This window comes from Anabrus simplex, chromosome 1 (genome assembly GCF_040414725.1).
Source record: "Anabrus simplex isolate iqAnaSimp1 chromosome 1, ASM4041472v1, whole genome shotgun sequence".
Classification (NCBI taxonomy): Eukaryota; Metazoa; Arthropoda; class Insecta; order Orthoptera; family Tettigoniidae; genus Anabrus; species Anabrus simplex.
Genome location: NC_090265.1, coordinates 1,162,609,457 through 1,162,633,489, shown reverse-complemented (window position 1 = coordinate 1,162,633,489; position 24,033 = coordinate 1,162,609,457). Strand labels below are relative to the sequence as shown.

The 24,033-nt window shown below is 42.1% G+C and overlaps 1 protein-coding gene across 1 annotated transcript in view; it reads right to left on the bottom strand.

Annotated features, from left to right (window-relative positions):
- The window catches only part of LOC136877104 (uncharacterized), a 168,067-nt gene that overhangs the window by 70,380 nt on the left and 73,654 nt on the right, over positions 1–24,033 (bottom strand). The window contains exons 2-3 of the mRNA XM_068225426.1: positions 5,268–5,378; positions 2,012–2,147 (exon numbers count right to left, since the gene is read on the bottom strand). Coding sequence (XP_068081527.1) covers positions 2,012–2,147; positions 5,268–5,378 — 247 coding nt within the window. The remainder of the gene's footprint in view (positions 1–2,011; positions 2,148–5,267; positions 5,379–24,033) is intronic.

The following is a 24,033-nucleotide window of genomic DNA, read 5'->3' as shown; positions in this document are numbered from 1 at the left end:
TGCACAGCCTTTTGGATCTTGAAGAAGAGAGACGACGTCAGCTACCTGTAAGTCAAATAGACACTGGGCTCAGTGCTTTCTGTGACAGAACAAAGAATCGTGTGTGTACTTCATTTTCACGTTTCATCTGCCGAGAACACACATCGCCATCACGTGTCCAGTGCGAACTGGGAAATATTAAAATGGTAGAGAGAATAATGATGGCTCCAAATACTCTCAACAGGCTAGACATACATTCGTACAATAAATCCAAGGTCCTAAATTTACATTTATTGCGTGCTTAAACAATAATTTTCGTATTAATATCACTCATAATCTGTGCGGTCGAAATGACCGCGCGGGTTCTGGTGGGTGGAATAGTAGAGCGAGTTACCGAGGGTTAAGGTGGAAAAATCGATGTCATTGGCTCCCGGCATATGGAAGAACTTCTTCTTCTTCTTCTTCTTCTTCTTCTTCTTCTTCCTTTTCTTCTTAATCTGTTTACCCTCCAGGGTCGGTTTTTCCCTCGGACTCAGCGAGGGATCCCACTTCTACCGCCTCAAGGGCAGTGTCCTGGAGTTTCAGACTTTGGGTCGGGGGATACAACTGGGGAGAATGACCAGTACCTCGCCCAGGCGGCCTCACCTGCTATGCTGAACAGGGGCCTTGTGGAGGGATGGGAAGATTGGATGGGATAGGCAAGGAAGAGGGAAGGAAGCGGCCGTGGCCTTAAGTAAGGTACCATCCCGGCATTTGCCTGGAGGAGAAGTGGGAAACCACGGAAAACCACTTCCAGGATAACTGAGGTGGGAATCAAACCCACCTATACTCAGTTGACCTCCAGAGGCTGAGTGTACCCCGTTCCAGCCCTCATACCACTTTTCAAATTTCGTGGCAGAGCTGGGAATCGAACCCGGACCTCCAGGGGTGGCAGCTAATCACGCTAACCCCTACACCACAGAGGCGGACTGGAAGAACTCCTACGGAACAAAATTCGGACATTCTGGCGTCTGTTAAGACCAGTTAGAAAGTTTGAAAAAATAACAATACAACTTGTGGGTATCTGGATTGCGAATATGATTGCCGACCCGAGCCTAACTTTGCTGTTATTCACTAGTGCTGGCCTCTTCCCTCCATATTTTATGTCCACTTTGCTCGGTCAATCTTTCGTCTCCTTCCCTACGACTGCAATAAGGTATCAGACGTCTGGAATATCTTTCATTAACTCCCTTTCTCCTTCCCTCACCCTGACAGATCCATTCTTCATTTCCTTATTGTCTTGATATAAATAGTCCCTTATATTCCTTTTCCCTTCATAGTCGTAAGAGACGACTAAACAGGACACCTTTTGACCAGCATGTTGTATCCTGAGTAGCAAAATGAATAAATCGAAGAATAATTTAAAAGGTTAACAATATGTAGGCCTATACGTGATTCACTAATAATTTTTCACTTTATGATTTGAGAATACCTTCGAAGAAACGAATAACCGGAGCGATTAACTGAGGACGTTACAAATTTGTCCTCCACTGTGTTGAAAAAGGGATGAATTTACTCTGTAACAAGAGGAGCAAAGCAAAGTAAGCACAAGGAATGTTTAATAGAACGTTTCATTTTAAAAATACAATATCAATACATTGACATATCAATATGATAGCGAATTCAAGTCAACGACGCCTACAAGCGGGATCTGTAATTTGCTGTAATAATGTATTTGAACCAAAATCGTAGCCATGTTGAAAAACCGGATCTCGTGAGACCTCGGAAGTAAAGCAACATTGGGCGTAGTCACCACTTGGATGGGTAGTCCATTTGCTGTTAGCACGAGGAAGAGCGGAAAGGAACTCGTCACGCTAGGGAATATTAAATCCGGCTCAGGATGCCCGGTCAGTGATGCATGGCTTAGCTGGCGTGCAATGACTTGGATTGGATCAGGTACTTGGTTGGAATGTATTTGAGATGCGTGTAAATTACTTGCTAACAGTATTGATTTATTTGTAGGTATTAGGATATAAAAATTCAGATTACTCACACGCCGTCATCATCCACACGGCAGATACATTGACCACTGCAGGGTTCTCCACTATCGAAAGATTTTCCGTTCTGGACGACTTTGTTTTTGTACAGGCACGCTCCATCTCCTGGACTGAGGCTTCTCAGAGCAGCATCTATAACCAACATGAATGTCTATTATCCAATCTTAAATAATATTAATAGTCTGAGATAGCTGGAGGTGGAGTGATTGGAGTGGAAAAGCACAGAATTCCAAGAGGGAGGCAGCGGACCGGTGATCACTGCAAAATGAATGAACTGATATGAAACTACGCAGCAGGAGGAATGCTGGAGGGCAAACGGAAGAAGATTATACAGTTTCAGGATTATCTCATAAAACCTTGAATGAAGGGATGTTGAAGGAAACCTCAATACAACTAAAGTGAATGTCTGCCATTCGGCAGGATAAAGTCAAACATCAAGATCTGAAGAAGAAGCAGAAGAAGAAGAAGAAGAAGAAGCTGGTGGTTTTGTACGCGTTCTTAGGGGTCGTAAACACATGAAATATCGCGTACTTACTTGTAGCCTAACAGGGGCAGCAAATGCGTGCTCATTCCACTTGGAAGGATGTGTGTTCGATCGTGCGTGTGGAGTTGAGAAATTTAGAAACCGCACTTTCATTTCTAGAGAATTACATGGCTCAGAGGTTCACTCAGTCTATACCTGATTAATTCTTGGCAGGAGAGGGGGGAGTGAAGTTCGCTAGGCATAGGACTTACTGCCAGGGGGTACGAACAGTGGGAACCTTTACCTCCACCTCAAGGTCCTTCACGATTTGTACTGAGAAGTGTTTCCTTTCTTCCTTGTGGTATTTACCACATTATCAAAATGTATAAATCGAAGGAATGATTTTCTTCCCTACTACTCGTACATAATAGGCCTCCTTCTGTAAGTTGCCATGTAATTTTACACGTAGTGTCTAAACCTTTACCTTAAACTCCCTCATATACAATGATGATCGATTACATCTGTAACAACTAAAATTAACATCCATCCATGATGTATTTAAGAATTTAGTTGTACAGCAGCAATTACATCACCCAACTTGACATCATCATACATCTAAGAGTGTAAATTTCTTATTTCTTGTGACTATGATCCTCTCAATGACATTTTTTGTGTATGCTTTCTAAAACCGCTGCTTTTAAGATTGACAAAAGTCTGAAAAATGGAATGTTAGCGGCCCCGTCATAGTAGCACTCTAGTGGATTCTTAAACAAAATAAGTAATCAAACTGATTAACAAATATCGTTGCATGACGTACTTCAATTTAAATCCAATCCAAACCAAACCCCATGGCGCAACAGCCCCGAAGGGTCTTGGCCTACCAAGTGACCGTTGCTCAGTTCGAAGGCCTGCAGATTACGAGGTGTCGTGTGGTCAGCTCAACGAATCGTCTCGGCCGTTACTTTTGGCTTTCTAGACCGGGGCCTCTACCTCACCGTCAATTGTAATCACGTAGGCTGAGGGGACCTCGAAACAGCCCTCAGATCCAGGTAAAAATTCCTGACATGGGTGGGAATCCCTACACTTCAATTTAAATACGCAACGAATATGAGAATATCTGACTCAATGTGGGTTTTTTAAACTTTTACTTTCATCATGAAATTTACAGAGCTCTTATTTAAAAGTATTGTACGTACCACGTACGCAAAGAACTTCAGCGGACTCATCCTCACATTGGATTCGACCGCTAAAGTTTTGCTTTCCGGCATTAATAACTGTCAGAATTCTTATGAATTTATCAACATATAATACTGATAACGATGTATTCTAAAACCCAACAATGTTTCCGTGTAATATATTTTTGATCATGACAGCCACTATTTATAGATTTGAGAGTTTGAGAGACAGGTGAGTTCGAATTTCACCGTGTTCTATACTCGAAATGGCTTTCTCTCCTTTCCTCTTCCAACTGCAGGCAAACTTTAGATGGTGTCTTCCTCTCTCATTCAGTAGATTTCACTATACACTATAATTTCGATGTATATATAAGGTATATGAGGTGACTGCTCCTTGCTCCTAAAACTGCCTGCTGAAGACGGTAGATAAAATCTAGGGTGAAGTCAACCTTGGGGAAAGAAAGGAAAGATATTAGTCCGCTCTGAACTGCCATGATGTTTATTAACCAACTGGCAAAGAAAACATTTCTATACTCGACATGTTTAGGGCTACATAGTATCAAACTAGCTGATGTACCCGTGCTTCGCAACGGGATTCTCAGAAAGACAGACTTTTTGGTTTTCCTAACTGAAGTCAACACAGGTCACTACAAAAACGTCGGTAGAAGTGTAGCGATTAAAAGCAATGTTATCACATAAATCACTCAATCAAATGAAAAACCGCACATTTTCTCACTATCAAAGAACAGTACTACGGTGCCGATCTAACAGTCCAAAGTCCTGGAGCTGGAAGGACCAGGCCACAGACAGCCGTGAACACTCCTCTTCCATTATTCCGTTATATCCACACTGCTCATTCCAATCAGTGTCTCAGAGAAGGGATTGAATAGCTCGAATGCTATGATGAACCACTGTGTTACGTACCAGTCCCGGTAGTATCAGAAAATTTATGAACCAGAGAAATGGCATGCTAAAGAAGAAAGTTATCTAACTCCCCAGCTACTTCCCGCCAATATTCAGGCAGGCTGTTACACTCTGTACGACCGAGAGAGTTGAGCCGTTGTGTTAGGGACGCGCAGCTGTGAGCTTGCATCCGGGATATAGTGGATTCGAACCCAACTGTTGGCAGCCCTGATTTGGTATTCCGAGTTTTCCCATTTTCACACCAGGCAAATGCTGGGGCTGTACCTTCATTAAGGCCAAGGCCACTTCCTTCACACTCCTGGCCCTTTGCTCACCCCCGACTTTACATACCGATTTTTATTAAATTCTCTTCAGCCGTTTTCTCGTGATGCGTGTACATAAGACAGACAGACAGACAGACAGACAGACAGACAGACAGACAGACAGACAGACAGACAGACAGACAGACAGACAGACAGACAGACAGACAGACAGACAGACAGACAGACAGACAGACAGACAGACAGACAGACAGACAGACAGACAGACATTACGGAAATTACGGAAAATTAAAAAGTGCATTTCCTTCTTACTGTGGACACGACTGATACAGAAATGTCATTCTTTTTAAATTCTGAGCAGTGTAGTGACAAAACTCTTATTTTATATATATATATATATAGATAACGCCTTACTGAGGAATTAACTCACCACAGTTGTAACTAGAAGGACATGGCTCGTCTCCGCCAGGAACACACCCTATGTCCTCGTAGTACGTCCTCATCACCATGTTGTCACATTGACTCAGTTCCAGAGAGTACACTGAAATGAAATACAATAGACTAGTTATTTTAAAACAGAATGGACATGAATTAAATAGATGCGTTCGAAGAATAACCATCTCTATCAAATCTCATTTTGCAGCGGAGATAAAAGAACCCGAACCGTTTTCAATATCTTATACAATAGACGTACAGAGGTTTATTTATTTTTATCTTTTACGAGCTCAAGTAGATTTAATTACACAAGATACCATCTAACAATATTGGTTAATGTTTTTCGATGTTTCAGAATGTTTGGATGGCTTGTTTTCATTTTTTAAATACATAAATGATTTGAAGTGGAGTAACATTGAAACCTATTGAATATTTTTACTGATCCTTTTATTTTCGCTCAGATTATTAAAGAAACCATTAAAAAGTTACAAATCTATATATTAAAAAAGAGTACTAAAAGCAGCTTTGTCCAGTCCGTCCATCCGTTCGCCTGGACCGATTTAATTAATTAATTTTTAATTTTCTCCGGAATTACCTGCCGGTGAATCATAGGGCTTCGATATATCTCGAAGTTCAGTCAACTTTAAGTGATCCTAAAATCAAATCATTTAAAGATCACTCCAATAATTGCAGGCGAATGCTTACCCTAGCCCGCAACACAATCTGAACGTATCTGGTTGCATACAGTCACGGAACGATAAAGTAAAGGTGATGATGCTTGCAGTTGAAAGGGGCCTAACATCTAGGTCATCGGCCCGTTTACGTTAAGATATCGGCGAAGCTACACGATTAAAAATGACGGTGGCTATAGGCAAACCAGCAATTTCAACCAAACGAGGTACACACTTGTCTTATCAGGTGTATGCATAACTTTTTGCCGGTTTTTGTGGTAAAGAAAACTCGTAATTTTCAAGGGATATTAATCTTTTGTTTATTCAAAATATTGGCCATCGGCTTCTATAAACTTCCCCGTCTTTCAGGTAAGTTATGAATACCATGCCAGAAAACTGCTTGTCTTTTGCGGAAAACCATTCGTCGAGGCATTTTCCAACTTCCTCGAAATTGCTGAAGTGCTGCTCTGCGAGCGCGTGTCCCATTGGTGCGAAGAGGTGATAGTCAGATGATGCCAGGTCGGGGAGTATGGCGGGTGCGGAAGGATGCCCCATCCAAGGTGTCTTTCTCTGGTTTTGCTCTGTAAAACGGCTCATTGTCGTGTAACAAAATCACTTTGCATGTATTCTGGCCCATTCCGGTCGTCTTTCGATCAATGTGTGATTTAAATTAATCATTTGTTGGCGATAGTGTTGTGCATTAACGGTTTTGCCGGGGTTTCAAGAGTTCATAATACACAATACCGCTACCGGAGAGCGCACTGCATTTCACATTGAAATCACCACTTTTAAATTGTCGACTACTACTACTACTACTACTAAAAAACGTTTTCATTCCTCCCCTGAAGGGGGAGGCGGGCCTCTTAGACGGTGACGCCGTCTCTTAAGCCGGGAGATTTGTTACGGTGCGAGAAGGTAAGGGGGCCTATATTACGAACTGTCCCGGCATTCGCCTTAGTGCAGGAGAATGGAAAACCACGGAAAACCATTCTCAGGACAGCCGACGGGTGGGATCAGGAGTGAAGTCCGGCACTGTGCCCCAGGCCCGTCTCCCGAATGCAGAGGCGTAGAGCCACGGTAGAGCCGTGGCCAACTTTCCTATGCTCGGTTGGCCGGTCAGAGTACAGAGCATATGGGACAACAACGCACTCTGCATCTACCCACGAAATTGTTGAAACCATGTCTCACATGTTCTAATCGATAGAGCGCGTTCACCATATGTTTCTACCAACAAACGTTGACTTTCCACAGCCTTTTTCTTTTGATTAAATAAGAAAAGCAATGCGTGCCGCAAATGTTCTTTCTCAGGCACAAATGTCGACATGATCACTGAACGATACAACACAGACGCTAGTGTTTGGCGGACTCAACTTGTGTGTGTTGGTAGGTTAATGTCAGACGAACAAACTGACGTACGCTGCGTACTGTTCGCTGGCGCCATCTCTTAGTGAAACGGGAAAAGACTTATGCAGACACCTGGTGATACTACTCGGAGAGAAATACCGTGGGAGTAACACACATTGTAAAAATAATCAAAAACGACCTAACTTACATTAGTGTCGAATCCATCATTTTCGGAGTTACAGAGATGAATTGCGACACTCTGGATGCCGTTTAAGTCCAAGTTCAGCCTCCATTAGCATGCGGGTCAGAAGGGATGAGAAAAGAAATGTACAAAATGACCGAGATTAATAATGAATTGTCAGTTTTCGAGTTCGCTTGGCTGATTGGTGAGAGTCCCGACGACATCTGTACCTTAATTAAGGCCACGGTTGCTTCCTTCCTTCCCACTATTAGCCCTTTCCTACCCCATCGTCGCTAAGGCCTATATGTGTCGGCGCAACGTAGAATACATTGTAAAGCAGAAAGTTCGTAAATATCAATCAACGTTACAATAAAGAAATCTACAAAAATCCTCTTCACACATATTTAAAAGTTATTAAAAATTCCAAAAGTAAACGTTTAGGAAATTGGAACAATTTTATATGAAGACACGTAGCTATTCTGACTTATTTATAACGAGTACTACGGAGCAGCGCGGGTCCTTTCTCCGTATCTGTTGTAGATACTTAACACAAGAACCAAAGGAAAAATGTCAATATACACATAAAGTAGTCAATACGCTAACCTAACTGCATGAATATTTGACCTAGATGCATCGTTATTACGTCATTCGTTTCAGAATTCTGGAGTATCATTGTTAACAGTGGTAGGCCAGTCATAAATGTTTTTTGACCGAGCAAGTGGCCGTGCGGTTAGGGTCGCGCAGCTGTGAGCTTGCATTCGGGAGCTAGTGGGTTCGAACCCCACTGTCGGCAGCCCTGAAGATGGTTTTCCGTGGTTTCCCATTTTCACACCAGGCAAATGCTGGAGCTGTACCTTAATGAAGGCCACGGCCGCTACCTTCCCAATCTCTCACCCTTCCGTCGCCGAAAACCTTCGATGTGTTAGTGCGACGTTAAACAAATAGCAAAAAAAGAGTTTTTTGTTTGTTAAGAACGGACCCATATTTTCCAGTATCGACTTAGTTAACGTAACTTCAAATCTTTTCAGTTTGTCGAAAACACTAAATATAACATTCATTCATAAAAATACACACTATTAAACAAAGAAAGACATGTTTCGTTCTACAAGAACATCCTCAGATTCAGGATGTTTTACTTTAATTCTTTGCTTTTCCATGAAATAACTTTGATGATATACTACAGTTTTCTTATAACGCTTTGGTGGTATTTTCGGATTTAGTTGGGAAACAAGTTATCTCCTGGACATTCAAACCAGTTAGATATTTCATGGTTCAGTATTCTTTATACACAGTAGAGGAAGATGTCTTGTTGACGGTATAAACGATGTATTTACGTTAAAAGGGCCAACGGCCGTAGCCGTGTTGCAACACCGGATCCCGTGAGATCTCCGAAGTTAAGTAACATTGGGCTTGGTCAAGATCTGGATGGGTTGCCACGCACTGTTGGTGGTGGGTAAGGGAATGGAGGAGCGGAAAGGAACTGGCCACCCTACCGTACGTAAATTCCGGCTCAGGCACACCTCTTCAGAGGTTCGGACCTGCCTTCTGGCAGAATACACCTTTGCCTTGCCTACGTTAAAAGGATAGGAAATAAGGAACAGTAAACATTAAAACAAAAAGTGAAGATGACTGGTTTTCGAAATAAACCATGTTTAGAAACCACACAAATAATAATGTTGAACAATATTCGATTCTATGACAAAATATTATAAAAATCACTTTTAAAATAATTCATATTTTGAAGTTCAAGCAGTCCTGCATTAACGCATTTTAGGGGCTCTCTAGCCGAGGGGGATAAAGACGTGCTAGGCCTGAATTTCCGTGTTGAGAAATATATCGCTCAAAACTATAGTGTGAATTTAGTAACCAAAGTCTATGACGGTACAGTCCTTGGGCCGTGGCCCACCATGTGACTACTGCCCATTCAGACAACTTGCAGATTACAGGGTGACGCATGTTCATCACGACGAATCCCCTCTGCCCGTTGTTCTTGTATTTATAAACCGGGGCCACTATTTGATCGTCAGATAGCTCCCCAAACGTTCTCACGCAGTCTGTATGAGCCTTGCCGAACCAGTCCCCAGGCCTGGCCAGGAATCGAAATCGGGGACTCCGGCTAAAAAGGTATGCTCACTAATCCTAGACTGCGAGGCCTACGCATTCCTCGAACATGCCCTTTTCTAATTATGGAATTGCTTGTTGTTTGTTTGTTTGTTTGTTTGATTGTTTGTTTACTTGTTTGTTGTTGTTGGGTAATTATGTTTTAACCTTACTTTATTATAACTTTTAATGTTAAGCTAGTAGTAAGCTGAACATACACAGCAGTTTTGTAAGCCATAGTGTTAAGTACTGGAAATAATTGTGTATGAAACTGTATATGATGATGCTGGATTTAGAATGTTAAACTAGTAGTATTTATTGTAATTCTTTTTCCATCGAATTGCCTTTTGTACTCCTGTTGTTGTAGTTGTTGGGTAGTTATGTTTTTAACTTTACTTTATTTTCACTTGTAGTGTTAAGCTAGTAGTAAGTTCAACCTATAGTATTGTAAGCCATAATATTAAGTACTGGAACTACTTAAATTGTGTGTGAATTTGTATATAATGGCGCTGGATTTAGAAAGTTAAACTAGTAGTATTTCTTGTAATATTTCCTTTCCATGGAATTGCTTGTTGTACTCTTGTTGTTTGTTTGTTTGTTTGTTTTTTTGTTTGTTTGTTTGTTGGCTAATTATGTTTACTTTATTATTACACTACTGCAAATGACGTTTGCCATCGGGATATTTCCCATTTGCGATGTATTTGTTAATAATAATAATAATAATAATAATAATAATAATAATAATAATAATAATAATAATAATTCCTGTTTCATTTTGATTAGCTTTGGAGAGGATTTATTTCTTGTATGTAAGACTGTTGCTTTCGTCATTATAGCCATAGGAAACCCAGATTTATGTGGAATCAGAACCATAGCGACGTAAATTTATCATTTCAAAAATTTCATAAGTCTTGGACGAGATTCGAACCATGATATCCTGGTGAGAAACCAAGGACGGTACCACTTGGCTGTCACACCTCTCAATTTTTATTCTTAACATTTTTCTTAACCCTTGTCGCAGTGTTTTATAAAACCCCTCTGTTACCTTTCAAGGAACCAAAATCAAACCCATCCCCTTACAGGCTATGGAAGCCCTTGGGGAAAAGGAAATAAAGATTGCGGAACTTAACGGGAAGGAGTGTTAAACTCTCAGCCGAGTCACCTCTGCCTCATGCACTATTAACATGGTACTTATTTTTGTTATGGGCTGAGTGAACCCCAGGGCCATGTACCTCTCCAGAAGTGGAAACTGGGGGGGGGGGGGGGGGGGTGTTCTGACCAACGTCTTTTCGGGTGAACCGAGCAGATTCTTTAACCAAATCGGCTAGGGCATTCCTGTCCAATTCAAGAGCGATGACTAATCGATGACTGATTACCCCATTACCACTTGCGAAAGCATTGTACTGTAATTATTACTGTAATTACAAAAATAAACACAAACGAAAACAAACCATATTGCCAAATTTACACACCTGTTCGCTTTGTTTTCAATGCGACTTGCTAAGCATCGCGTTTTAAAACGCACTAGGTCGTTAATATAATTTAATTTCGTGTGGCTATTTCTAGTCGGGTGCAGCCCTTGTAAGGCAGACCCTCCGATGAGAGTGCGCGGCATCTGCCATGTGTAGGTAACTGCGTGTTATTGTGGTGGAGGATAGTGTTATGTGTGGTGTGTGAGTTGCAGGGATGTTGGGAACAGCACAAGCACCCAGCCGCCGAGCCACTGGAATTAACCAATGAAGGTTAAAATCCCCGACCCAGCCGGGAATCGAACCCGGGACCCTCTGAATCGAAGGCCAGTACGTTGACCATTCAGCCAATGAGTCGGACACTAGGTCGTTAACGACCGGTAACAGCAAGTGACAATATTAGTGGAGTGTTGGGACCTGCTTCTCCTCAACACATTAACAAGCTGATTTTATTTGTCTTATTCTCCAGTAGCAGCATACCACCGTAACCACGCCTACTCTACGTGGAGTGAGCGTTGCAATATTTGAGTGTCGTTCAGGAGCTTTTTTTTTTTACTATTTGTTTTACGTCGTAGCGACACAGATAGTATTTATGGCGACGATGGGACAGGATAGGCCTGGGAGTGGGAAGGAAGAGGCCGTGGCCTTAATTAAAGTACAGCCCCACCATTTTCCCAATGTGAAAATGGGAAACCACGGAAAGCCATCTTCAGGCCTGCCAACAGTGGGGTTCGAACCTACTATCTCCCGGATGCAAGCTCACAGCTGTTCGATCCTAACCGCATGGCCAACTCGCCCGGTCAGGAGCTTATAGCGGTGTTCGCAACAACCGTTCTGTTTCAGTAATGTTTGCGCGTGCAACAGTTACATTCAATAGGGCAGTTAAGAACAAGGGGCCAATTGTCTTTCATTTACATTTCTGGTTTACAATCGCATGATCACATGAGCGTACTAGCAATAGAGGCAACAATGCATTTTCTGAGAACTCAGCAGGTGACGCGGACCTGGATCACTTTATATTCCGCTCGCTAATGAGGATAGCGTGCAAACAATATCTGACTAACATTACAAAGTTTAGACACCAAGAGTCGCCTAGAGTATGAATTTTCGAAAACGAAATCTTTTGACCATACGTATTATCGGTACCTCCCCTCAGAAAGCGCTTTTAGGTTAGTCAATTCTTGTATTTAATGATGCTAACGAATTCTGATCACTGTCTGTGAAAACAATACCAAGGGATTTTTACATGATCTGTTGATGGTTTCTAGTAATGAAAAGAATGGAACACGTTAGTTCAGTTTTTTATTACTGAAGCAGTTGTGAAGCGTGATACCAGTCACAGTATTTAAAATCCGGAACTTGTTTCACGGTTTACATGGATGATGTAAGGTAGATTATAAAGATGTTTATTTAAGCCATTTTAAATATCAGAGAACGTTTATTCCTGGAATTAATCAGTTCTCGGAGAAGGGAAGCTGGTTAAAATAAGTGCGTTATTTGCCATTTTAACTACACTCTAGATGTAATATCCTCTCTTTGATGTAACATTTACATTTACTTTACCCTTCTCTGCAACCATATTAATTAGTATCTCCTATAAAAGCTTCAGTACTTTTTTATTTTTACAATTATGTTTAATTTTTAACGAGGTAGGAATGACAGAGAGTATTAGTAAGGACCAGAAGTAACGCCTTGTTTTATGTGACGAGTTGTGTGTGAACAAGTAACAGCAGGTTGTTGTAAAGGTGGGTACGGACATGATTTATTGACGTTCTAGAGCTTGGAAGTTATGATTTTACAACATGACTGACAATAGTGATGTGTAAAAATTGATAAGCGTTCGTTTGACCTTCCCCAGCTATCGTGTGCAGGCACTTCGATGGATGACATTCAGGCTACGTGCGGCTCAATTTCAGTGGTCTGTTTTATTCTACCAGATAGCAGGGAATCCAGACATATATTGGTTAATTAGTTCTTTCTGGATTTTCTCCTAAATGAGATCGGGATGACATGTGGATGTCACCCAGTTTTACGGTCAGCTACCCTTTCTAACCCCAACCATATGCGGAGGGATGTATTCACTATTGCATGTTAGTGTGGTAATTGGTAATTTGTAAGTATACTAAGACGAACAGTAACGCCCAGTTCCAGAGCCAGAGAAATTAACCATACGCCGTTAAAATCCACAGCCTAACCGGGATTCGAACTTGGAACTCTCTGAACCGAATTTATTGTCAAGTTTTAATTAGTTAACTAATTAATCTAGTGTTGAGGTTAAATTCTTAATCCGGGCTGAGTAACTCGGGCAGAAAAGCGCTGGCATTCTGATCTCAAATTGGCAGGTTCCATCTTGGCTCAGTACGGTGGTATTTGAAAGTGCCTCATGTTGTTAGATCTACTGGAAGGTTAAAGAACTCCCACAAGCCAAAATACCGGCACCCCGACATCACCGAAACCACAAAAGTAGTAAAGTGGGATGTAAAACCAAGAACATTATTATTTAGTTTTAATCAATTTTGTCGGATAAACACAAGCCGACATCGAACTGCATAGGGTGCTGACTAGATTCGTTTCCACCCTTCAGAAATTTGGATCTGAACCCGTATTCTTGGGATACTGATCCACGGAGGAGTCTGGATATGTGTAAGTACAACTGGACTGCTCCCAGAGAGAACCAACTTTGTAGTCGAGTACTAAAACTCAGTCCATGGAAGGCTTTGGAAATTACGCTGTTCAGTGATTCATGAATCACAATTTGCCATCGCTATTTTTGGACCGTCCTCAGTGTCGTTTGTACTACTACTACTACTACTACTACTACTACTACTACTACTACTACTACTACTACTACTACTACTACCAAAACAAAATATTCCATAGCGCTACAGCGATATCCCCCCGGCGGTTATTTTTAGCTTTCTAGACCGAGACCGTGAGGTAAATCCTCAATGGTTCTCACGCCGCCTGAGTGGACCTCGGAATATCCCGCAGATGTAGGTAAAAAACCCTTAACTGCCCGAAAATCGACCTTGGGTGTTCCAGGCAAGAAACAAGCCCGTTAAACCTAGACCGTGGGGCCGAATAATAATAATAATAATAATAATAATAATAATAATAATAATAATAATAATAATAATAATAATAATAATAATAATAATAATAATAATTGTTACGGGGATACCGTGGAGGATAGAGGTGTAAGAAGGTGCGGGCATGAATGGGTGGATAAAGAAAAGGTCAAATTTAATTTAAAACTTTAAAATTTGGGATTTTATAGCTTCCCCTTTTTTCTTTTCTTTTCTTTTCTTTTCTTTTCTTTTCTTTTCTTTCCTTTTCTTTTCTTTTCTTTTCTTTTCTTTTCTTTTCAGACTTTAAACACATAACGATGGACTAGGTCAGGTTAGCTCATGGGCTTAAGAATAATTTTAGAAAAACAATCCGACAACAACGATTTAACAGTGAGCTTGAAGCTCCCAAGTTACAATTTTACAAGAGCACCACTGCTCCCTTTAATAAATCCACAAGGAGACGGAGCTCTCAAAATGTACTACATTCACACAGAGCGTCTTTGCTTCACATCATTAAGTAGGAGACCATTCTCCGAAATGTACAAGTTTCAAGCCTCTCCAAGGCAGAACCCACACAGCATTCACTGTCTTATCTGCTCAACAGTCGAATTTACATAGGGAATAGAATAACAGTAGTTAACTTTAACAGGGGCAATAAGTGCCCATTGTACCTGGACTTAGTAAAAAGAAAAGGTTAAAGTTATTGGCCGGAAATCAAAATGTTGGGAGGCGAACTCTTGCACTCTTTTGAAATACACTTGAAAAATACCTAAAACCCTATTTGGGCTGATGGCCCTAAGCCTATACTACGGAGGTGACTAGATGGAGAGAAAATAAAATTACAAAGAAAAGATAAATTGTAAAGTTTACGAAATCATAGTCACCTCAAGATAATTTCACAAGAAACAGATGATATGAAATGGTCTCCACTCTCAGAAATTGACAAAGTTTGGTATTTTATTTCTTCAGTTGTTTGCGTGTTATTTTAACATTTGCTCGAGCGTACAATCGAATCCTCCTACCCTGCTTGGGAGTTCGAAACAACAAAAAGTTATTTCCCACGACGTTCACACATACAGTTCTTTTCTGTGTTTTGTTTAAAATGCACTTTGGAAGAGGTGTGATGCCTTGGGGAATTTTGCTAATTTATTTTTGAGATTTGGTCGGTTGACTGTGAGCATTGTAGAAGGACATACATATTGAAAAATTCTTTCTCTCTTTAATCCATTACCCTCCAGGGCTGGTTTTCTCCGGACTAAGCGAGGCGCCTCACCTGCTATGCTGAAGAGCGGCTTTACGGGGGGATGGAAAGATTGGAAGGGATAGACAAGGAGGAGGGAAGGAAGCGGCCGTGGTCTTAAGTTAGGTACCATCCCAGCATTTGCCTGGAGGATAAGTTGGAACCACGGAAAACCACGTCGAGGATGGCTGAGGAGGAAATCGAATCCCCCTCCACCCAGCTGACCTCCCGAGGCTGAGTGGACTCCGTCCCGAGCCCTTGTACCGCTTGTCAAATTTCGTGGTGGAGCCGGGAATCGAACACGGTTAAGAACAAGAGCCACTACACCACAGAGGCCGACTGAAAAAATCATACAAACCTAATCTCTCGTGAAGTAAACAGTTAAAATATTCAGTGTACCCGTATGTTGTTTTATGAAACACTGTGAAAACAGCTGTTTTGATTCTTCGACAAATCATTTTTACAGTAGGCTACCAGTCAGCCGCCGAACCTTACGGAAGCGCCGTGTTGAATGGCTTAGAGCAGGGCCTCTCAAACGCCCAAAATCTCACGCGTGCAAACAGCGGCTCAGAGTTCCTGTGCACAGTGCATCGGTCCCGCTCGGCTCAGCTCGGACCAACGCTTCGTCTCTGGGCTACTCGGCTAAGCTCGGCTCGGATTTGGAGCGCTACGGAGCAAGTGAGGAAAAGGGAGACAGGGGGATCGAGCGAGACAGGCGTGGGGAAAGAGAGAGACAGCGCTATTGCTCCAAATCGGGGAGTAGGGGTCTGCACTCTGGTCAACCAAGCGAAGTCGTCTTTTGCACCGTGCACAGTGCATGCACTCTGAGAGGCCCTGGCTTAGACGGTTGAGGCGCTGGCCTTCTGACTCCAATTTGGCAGTTTCGATGCTGGTTCAGTTCGGTGGTATTTGCACGTGGTCATATACGTCAGCCACGTGTCGGCAGGTGTACTGGAATGTAAAAGAACTCCTGCGGGAGAAAATTCTGGCACCTCAGCGTCTCCGAAAAGTAGTTAGTGGGACGTGGAAACAATAACAGTATTATTACTGTACTTTACGGAAGCTAGCCTTTCGTGTCTATGATCATAAATACACTGAAGTAGCACGTGCTAGCCATCCATATAGAGTTGAAGTCAGGAAGGGCAACCGGCCGTAAAAGTGGACTAGGTCAACATGTGCTACACAGATCACACCAGCAACCCCAACGTGCATAGTTATGGTAGTTTTACTGTTGGCAAAAAAAAAAAAAAAAAAAAAAACACCTCACCATATTCTTCATGTTAAGTTGACAACATCGTAAATAAATGGACTTTTGAAAGGCGAGAAAAGGTCCATTCTAAATTCTATATAAAAGAACTGTGGTGATACTGTTGGTGTTTTCCCGACAAAATTAATGAAGACCTACAACCTGTTTTCCAGTCAATGACCGGGTCAGGGATGGGATGAATGAAGCCCCCAACTTGCGGCGAGGATAGGAATTGCGTCAGCTGCCGAGGCCTGTCGCACTCCTCTGGGGCAATTGTTAATGACTGTCAGATGAAATGAAATGATAGTGGAGAGTGTTGCTGGAATGAAAGATGACAGAGAAAACCGGCCTCAACTACTATGATATATATGCACTCCGTTTTATTCTAAAGAGAAACGGATCTTTACTGGGAGGTCTATGGTTCAGTTTTAATTAATTTTGTCGGGTAAACAACGAATGAGTCACCAGAGATCTTGTACATGGCGACATCGTACGACATGGAGTGCCGAATTGACTTTCTTCCCGCCCTTCAAAAATATATATATTTAAGAACAATGGAAGTTTCTAATGAAAAGTTCATTTATTTATAAATGTATGCGTATCTGTATGTTGAACACATGCTTCCTAATGTTTGGTATTAGGAGAACTTCTGGGTCACTGTTTCATGTCTTCCCACTGAATATGGTCTGACGATTGGTAGTATTAAAATTAACTTTTTGCATCTAGTCTTGCTCGTTTTAGAACGTTGACGACATTACATTACAAACTCGGCTTCTCTCTTCGCAGGTGTTTCATATAATTGTTCAGGGTAAACTTTGTTTTCGTACGAAGATGACTTCTTTCCAAGTGTTTAGACCAACATATGTTGCAGATATAATCCCCTCTAGACAATTTTATTAAAGAAATTCGAGTTTGGGCAGTAAGTTCCAGACGAACGCAGTCCTATAGTCTGAATTCCATTTCAGGGGCAATGCATGTAATCAAAAGCCGGAGAAGGACGGTTAATGCCTTGTGGAGAACAAACTAGCCTTGGCAATGTCTAACGTAGCAGTCCTCCTCTGTTCGACAGCCCTTTTCCCCTTTATTGTTATTGTGGACTTTACTGGCGAGTTATGTGGGAAGATGGGGGAGAATTTGTTTTAATAAACTGCTTCAGGTGGAGTACTATCAGCGATTCAAAACAATGTCAATCATTCTCTGAGTTCATTTACGTGGGAGTAAATTTACCGATCCGAAGCCGGCCTACCTGAGCACCTTCAAGATATATCCTGCATTCATTTTTCCTTTTTCGAGTTCCCCGTCTCCAGTGGACACTGGTAGTCATCTAGCTCCACAAAGCCCACAATAACACGTGTGTTGTTGTCTCGATTTCAGTCCATTGTGGATGTTATTCCGTCGCGAAGTTTTTATTTCGGTGCTTCTCATATCTTCGATCTTTATTTCCAGTATTAGTCTGGAAAGTTGGTGTTCTTCATTCCGCATGTTATGGCTTAAGTACCTCATTTTTCGCTTCTTTATAATTTTAAAGTTTTTGTTTATTCATCGGAGACAAGGCACATCCAAAACTCAGATAATCATTGCCCTAATTCAGAGCTGATCTTCCTGATCGGCTATCTTCTCAACTGCTCATCGGTATGGCGTCAATCGGTCCAGATGTATCGCCTAAATCTTGCATCTTGCCATCCGTTTTATTCGATAGATGACGTCATTTATTCCCCTTAGAACGCGGCAAGAGCCTCTCTACCCCTTCTGGAGCATGAGAGACAAACTTATCATCCTTACGGGGCCGTACCGCCACCCAATGTCGTTCTCCTGATTTTCGGTAATGTCCGCTCGTTGGTCGTGCCGTCAATCGGTCACTCTATTCTCGAACTCTTCCGGACAGTGGCGTGTATATCCTCATTTTCAGATCAAGGCAGTTCGGCCGAAGGCTAAATCCGCCGGGAGGCACAGCTCTCTTCCAAACGGCGTCCTTGCTGGTGCAGACCCCGTGGCCTTGTGCAATGCAGACTGATAAGCCAGGAAAAATAGAGGAAGATGACGATCCCCGTCCCTCTGCGTTTCCATCCAGGCGTCACGGCTCCAGTTTGCCCCGAACCCCGTGGTCCTTCGGCAGGAAGATTTTTGTTCGCCCTCTCTCTTGGAGCATAACCTGAAGTCTTCTCGATAAGGCCCTCGCGACAGAGCGTTGATCTGCAAAACGTGCTCTATATCATGGAGACCTTCTTTGATATTTCTCTCTCCGTCTTCCACCGTCTCCTGAGCTTCCATCTCCATCTTATTTTGGCTTTCTTACCTCTACTTCTGGCCGTCTTCCGTCTTCATCTGATCGTTTTCAGTCTTCTTCTGGCCGTCATCCATCTTCTGGCTTTCTACTGCTCTCTTCTGGCTTTCTTCCATCTTCATGTAGCCTTCTTCGATCATGTTTATTGCCTTCTGGTCATCTTCATTTCCTTCTGGTCTTCTTTCATCTCCTTCATCATCTCCAAGAGCGCATTTAACCAAACCTCCAATTTCGTGTGACTTCTGGTCTCAGTTGGCATGCAGTAAATGACCACACGAGGAAATCTACAGGTTTATGTATTTGTATACTCACTATGCACAGATGTTCTGGAATACTCTCAATGGCGGTCGAACCTGTAGTATGCTGTCCGCTGACTGATACCGACCACTACAACACACGATGACTGTTTCCTGGTTTGACTCCAGACGAGTCCGGTAACTCACACAGTCAACACAGTTAGCGGTCAATTTACGTGGCCGCTCCACTTCTCGACACTGACAAGTAAACAGCGGTCACAAAACAGCAACAACTGAACGGTGCTACGAGCACTCCTCATAAACATCGACGGTTAACACTGCCCCAGCTCTACTCTTACAACTGTTCAACACGCTGTCTCCACGTCGGTTTTCACACAGTGATCTAGGACTGTACATACACAGAACTCAGTACTCTGTAATCCAACACGACGATACTCAGACTATGGTGGAACACCCACCACACGTTGGACACTCCAACACAACAGATACAACTCCGACGACAGCCAGCGCTACTGCCGTCCAGCTCCAACTACTCATTCATTGTTCGCGGCTAGCCTCCTTTTTATATCCTGATGATAGAGTATTAGAATCTTCGTGGCTCGGCCGGAATGGGAACATCCTCGTTTCTTGTTCCAGAAAGCGTACGGAGAACCCAGACGAAAAGAACAATAGAGGAGAAAGGCTTTTACTATGTCCTCAGGCTGACATATATTATTTAATTATTATTTACATATATTTTCTTATATTTACATTTCACAGATTTTCTTGTTAAATACTTGCTCGGAGTTGGAAAAGGGACCAAACTTTACACAAATGAATATTTTATCCGGCTGACTGACTAGTTTCTTCCAGGAATAGACGAAAAGGATTCAAAACAGGGGGTTGGCACGTAACAATATTTCAACGTACTTCTTTGGTAATTATATGGATTCTAAGTGTATATATAATTAATATTGTCAAATAATTACAGTTATTGTCATGCCGTATAAGGATAAAACAAATAATTTATTTTGGGACTGAAGCAATTTCCCTGTTGGCAAACACGATACGTAAATTTTTTATTATACACTATTATCTAATCGACGTAAAACAAATAGAGAAAAACCTATCTAAAATTTATAGTATTAAAGTCTAAAAGTAAAGCTATCTCCGTACGGGTTATGAAAACCTTGGGGGAGTAGAAGTAAAGACCAACTATTCGTAGGTCTAAGTATTATTTCTGAATATTTCGACTTCCTGACCATGAATCGCAACCACGTTCTTCCGGGTGATCTGAGCACGTCTGTACTGTCTTGGCTAGGTAGCCCTGAATAGTTTCAAGTACTAGAAATTAAATTAAAAATCTCAACTCAGTTCATTTTTAACCTTCATTAATACATATATTTAGGCCTACTGATTTTCTTGTTAAATACTTGCTAGTAGTTGGAAAAGGGGCCAAACTATACGCAAAGGAATATCTTCTCCAGCTACTTCTTCTTCAACGTCGTTTTAATTGATACTTATGGTCTACTCCGCTGAGATATTATTTTTGCTGTGATTGCATTATGTTTTTTAGTAAGTAGTAGCAGCCGTCTCATTGGAGCGGACAGGGCCTGCTCCGTAAGGATTTTAGCCCATCAGCCTATTGAGGCTTTGAGTGCTGTTTCTAGAATCTTTGTTGAACTACACTGGACTGTTTTGGAATAATGATGGCCGAGTTATATAAGCTAGTGACTGGTCAGAATGTGACCTGGTGCCAGGTGGCGGTTGGGGGTGGGGTTGCTTTACGGCAGGGTGGGGGGGTCAGAGACTAAGACTTTAGGCCTCTTGTACCGGAGACTTTCAGTTTCATAATTCCCAAGTTCCCTAATAAGGTTTTTTTGGATGGTACCGAGTTTCGCATAGAGCTTCCTGGCTTGCTTCATAATGCGCTCGGTGATGGGAGCTATGTTGTCTGTGTGGAGATCAGGTAGGTAAGGGTTATTCTGCCCGAAGGCAGGTCCGAACCTCCGCAGAGGTGTTCCTGAGCCGGAGTTTACGTGCGGTAGGGTGGCCAGTTCCTTTCCGCTCCTCCATTCCCTTACCCCCACCAACAGCACGTGGCAACCCATCCAACTCCTGACCACGCCCAATGTTGCTTAACTTCGGAGATCTCACGGGATCCGGTGTTTCAACACGGCTACGGCCGTTGGCTGTGGAGATCAGAATTACGAGTAAACCACGGCGCATCTGAGATGAACACGCTGCAGCTTCGTCAGATGCGTCTTGGCCGCACATCCCCAGATAGAGCTGGCATACTCTAAGGTCGGACGTATAGTTGTTTTGTACAGCAGGAGTCTGTTCACTCGTGTGAGCCCATTCTCGGCTTTCATAAGCGGGTACAATTTGGAAAGTCAGCGGCTTGCTGTGGCCGCAGTAATGTTGATGTGATGTCGATAGGTTAATCCCCTGTTCAATGTGACCCCTAGGTACTTTGTAGTCTCTCTCAGGCTCTCCCATATATAGGCCCTGTACGTACTCGTCAGTCTTCCTCCAGCTAAGCCAATGGAGAGCTGATTAGGACACATTGAGCTGCTGTTAAATTGCGCTAATTAAGTGAAGAGAAATAATTAGAAAAGACCTTTGGAAATGGGCACCGAACAGAACAATGTGATAATAATAATAATAATAATAATAATAATAATAATAATAATAATAATAATAATAATAATCATCATCATCATCATCATTATCATCATCATCATCATCACCACCACCACATGATCTATGTCGGATCACTCTCTTTAGGAAAGTGTGAACGATCCTTAGTCAAGGTAATTTGATTTGCGTTGAAATCTTTGTGCCCCAGGTCCTCTAGTTGTTAAAGAGTTCCGGAGATGAGGCGTTGGTAGGCCTATCTGTTGCAGTTATTATGACGTCGTTAGGTGGCAGGGACTGTGATGTTACTACGTGCAGACGGAAGTTTATTGAGCCCTCATTACGAAACAAAATAGAACAATATGGAGCAGGGGCTTAAACTGTATACATAAACCATGGGCGTGCACCAGACTGTGGTTATTGCAATAGGGTCATTCCTGGACACGATAACTGCTATATGTCCCGACCAATTTGCTGCATAGTTACTGTGCTATGGGAACAGCCAACATTTTATACTGAATGACTGGAAATGAACCAATTTCCTAATTGATTACGATCCTAAAGTAGTCTGGCTCCTTTGCTCAATGGTCAGCGTCGTGATTTTCGGTTCAGAGGGTTCAGAGAACCACTTTCTAGCCTTTTTCACATTTTCTTGTCGGCACTTCGTGTGTTTCAGTTTTGCGGCCATATGTTCTGCCTTTATGGAGGGTTGCATTCACTGTTGTGAGTTTTGTGGTGGTTGGTAGTGTACTGCGTTGCACGTAAATGAAGAGATGTGTATTAACACCTAGTCCTCGTACCAGACGAATTAACCATACAAGTTCGCTACCCGGCGGGGCTGGGAGTTTTAACTTGTGTGGTTAATACGTGGGAAAAAGGCTAAAATGATTACGAATGGACTCAACAATTACTGGACCGATTTCGCTGAAACTTTTCAATTTGTTCTTATTACTCTAGAGACGGTTTAGAAAGTGGTTTGAACGAAATCCGACGGGTATTTCTGATGATGAGTAATTTGATATAATTAATTTAATTACAAAGCCGCACCAAGATTGGATCAAAATTGATGGACAGATTGTCGCTAGGCAACAGCAATTAACTCTGTATCATGATAATCCGTTAATTAATGCTGTATATAGGAGGATGGGAACACGCTGTCATGTTTTATAAAGTAACTTTCTTACTAGGAGGTTCATGACCCTGGTTGTATATAGGAGGATGGGAACACGCTGCCATGTTTTATAAAGTACCTTTCTTACTAGGAGGTTCATGACCCTGGTTGTATATAGGAGGATGGCAACACGCTGCCATGTTTTATAAAGTACCTTTCTTACTAGGAGGTTCATGACCCTGGTTGTATATAGGAGGATGGGAACACACTGCCATGTTTTATAAAGTACCTTTCTTGCTAGGAGGTTCATGACCTTGGTTGTATATAGGAGGATGGGAACACGCTGTCATGTTTTATAAAGTACCTTTCTTGCTAGGAGGTTCATGACCTTGGTTGTATATAGGAGGATGGGAACAGGCCGTCATGTTTTATAAAGTACGTTCCTTGATAGCAGGCCATGCAACTAGCCAAACCATTGCCTATTATTTGGAAATAGCAATCCAACATGCCGTGAACGAGATGTACTTTCATGGAAGATTTCATGAAACTATGCAACTCATTGCCTGTTATTGTAAACAACATTAATAGTTAGATGTAAATAGTGGCATATATTCTCTTTTTGCTATTGGCTTTACGTCGCACCGACACAGAGAGGTCTTATGGCGACGATGGGATGGGAAAGGCCTAGGAGTTGGAAGGAAGCGGCCGTAGCCTTAATTAAGGTACAGTTCCAGCATTTGCGTGGTGTGGAAATAGGGAACCACGGAAAACCATTTTCAGGGCTGCCGACAGTGGGATTCGAACCCACTATCTCCCGGATGCAAGCTCACAGCCGCGTGCCAACTCGCCCGGTGGCATATATTTTAATTACAATTGTATTTGCTCTCTCCTTCGTCATTAGATTTTTATCAGCGATAGAATTAGAATTCTTTCACGATACTGTTCTACAGGGGTCTAATTTTTTTTTTTTTTAGCTCTGGGCGAGTGTCCGGGGATCTACACGGAAAGGCGATGGCTCGGCCGGGTAACTCATTTGCCGAGAGATATTTTGCTGCATGTCGGGCTAATATGATCTAACATAGTAACGATTAAGCAATAGTATAGTTTAACATATATGGTATTGATAGTGTATTCAATGTGTTAGCTTTGAAATAGCGTAAGAAGTATACTTTTC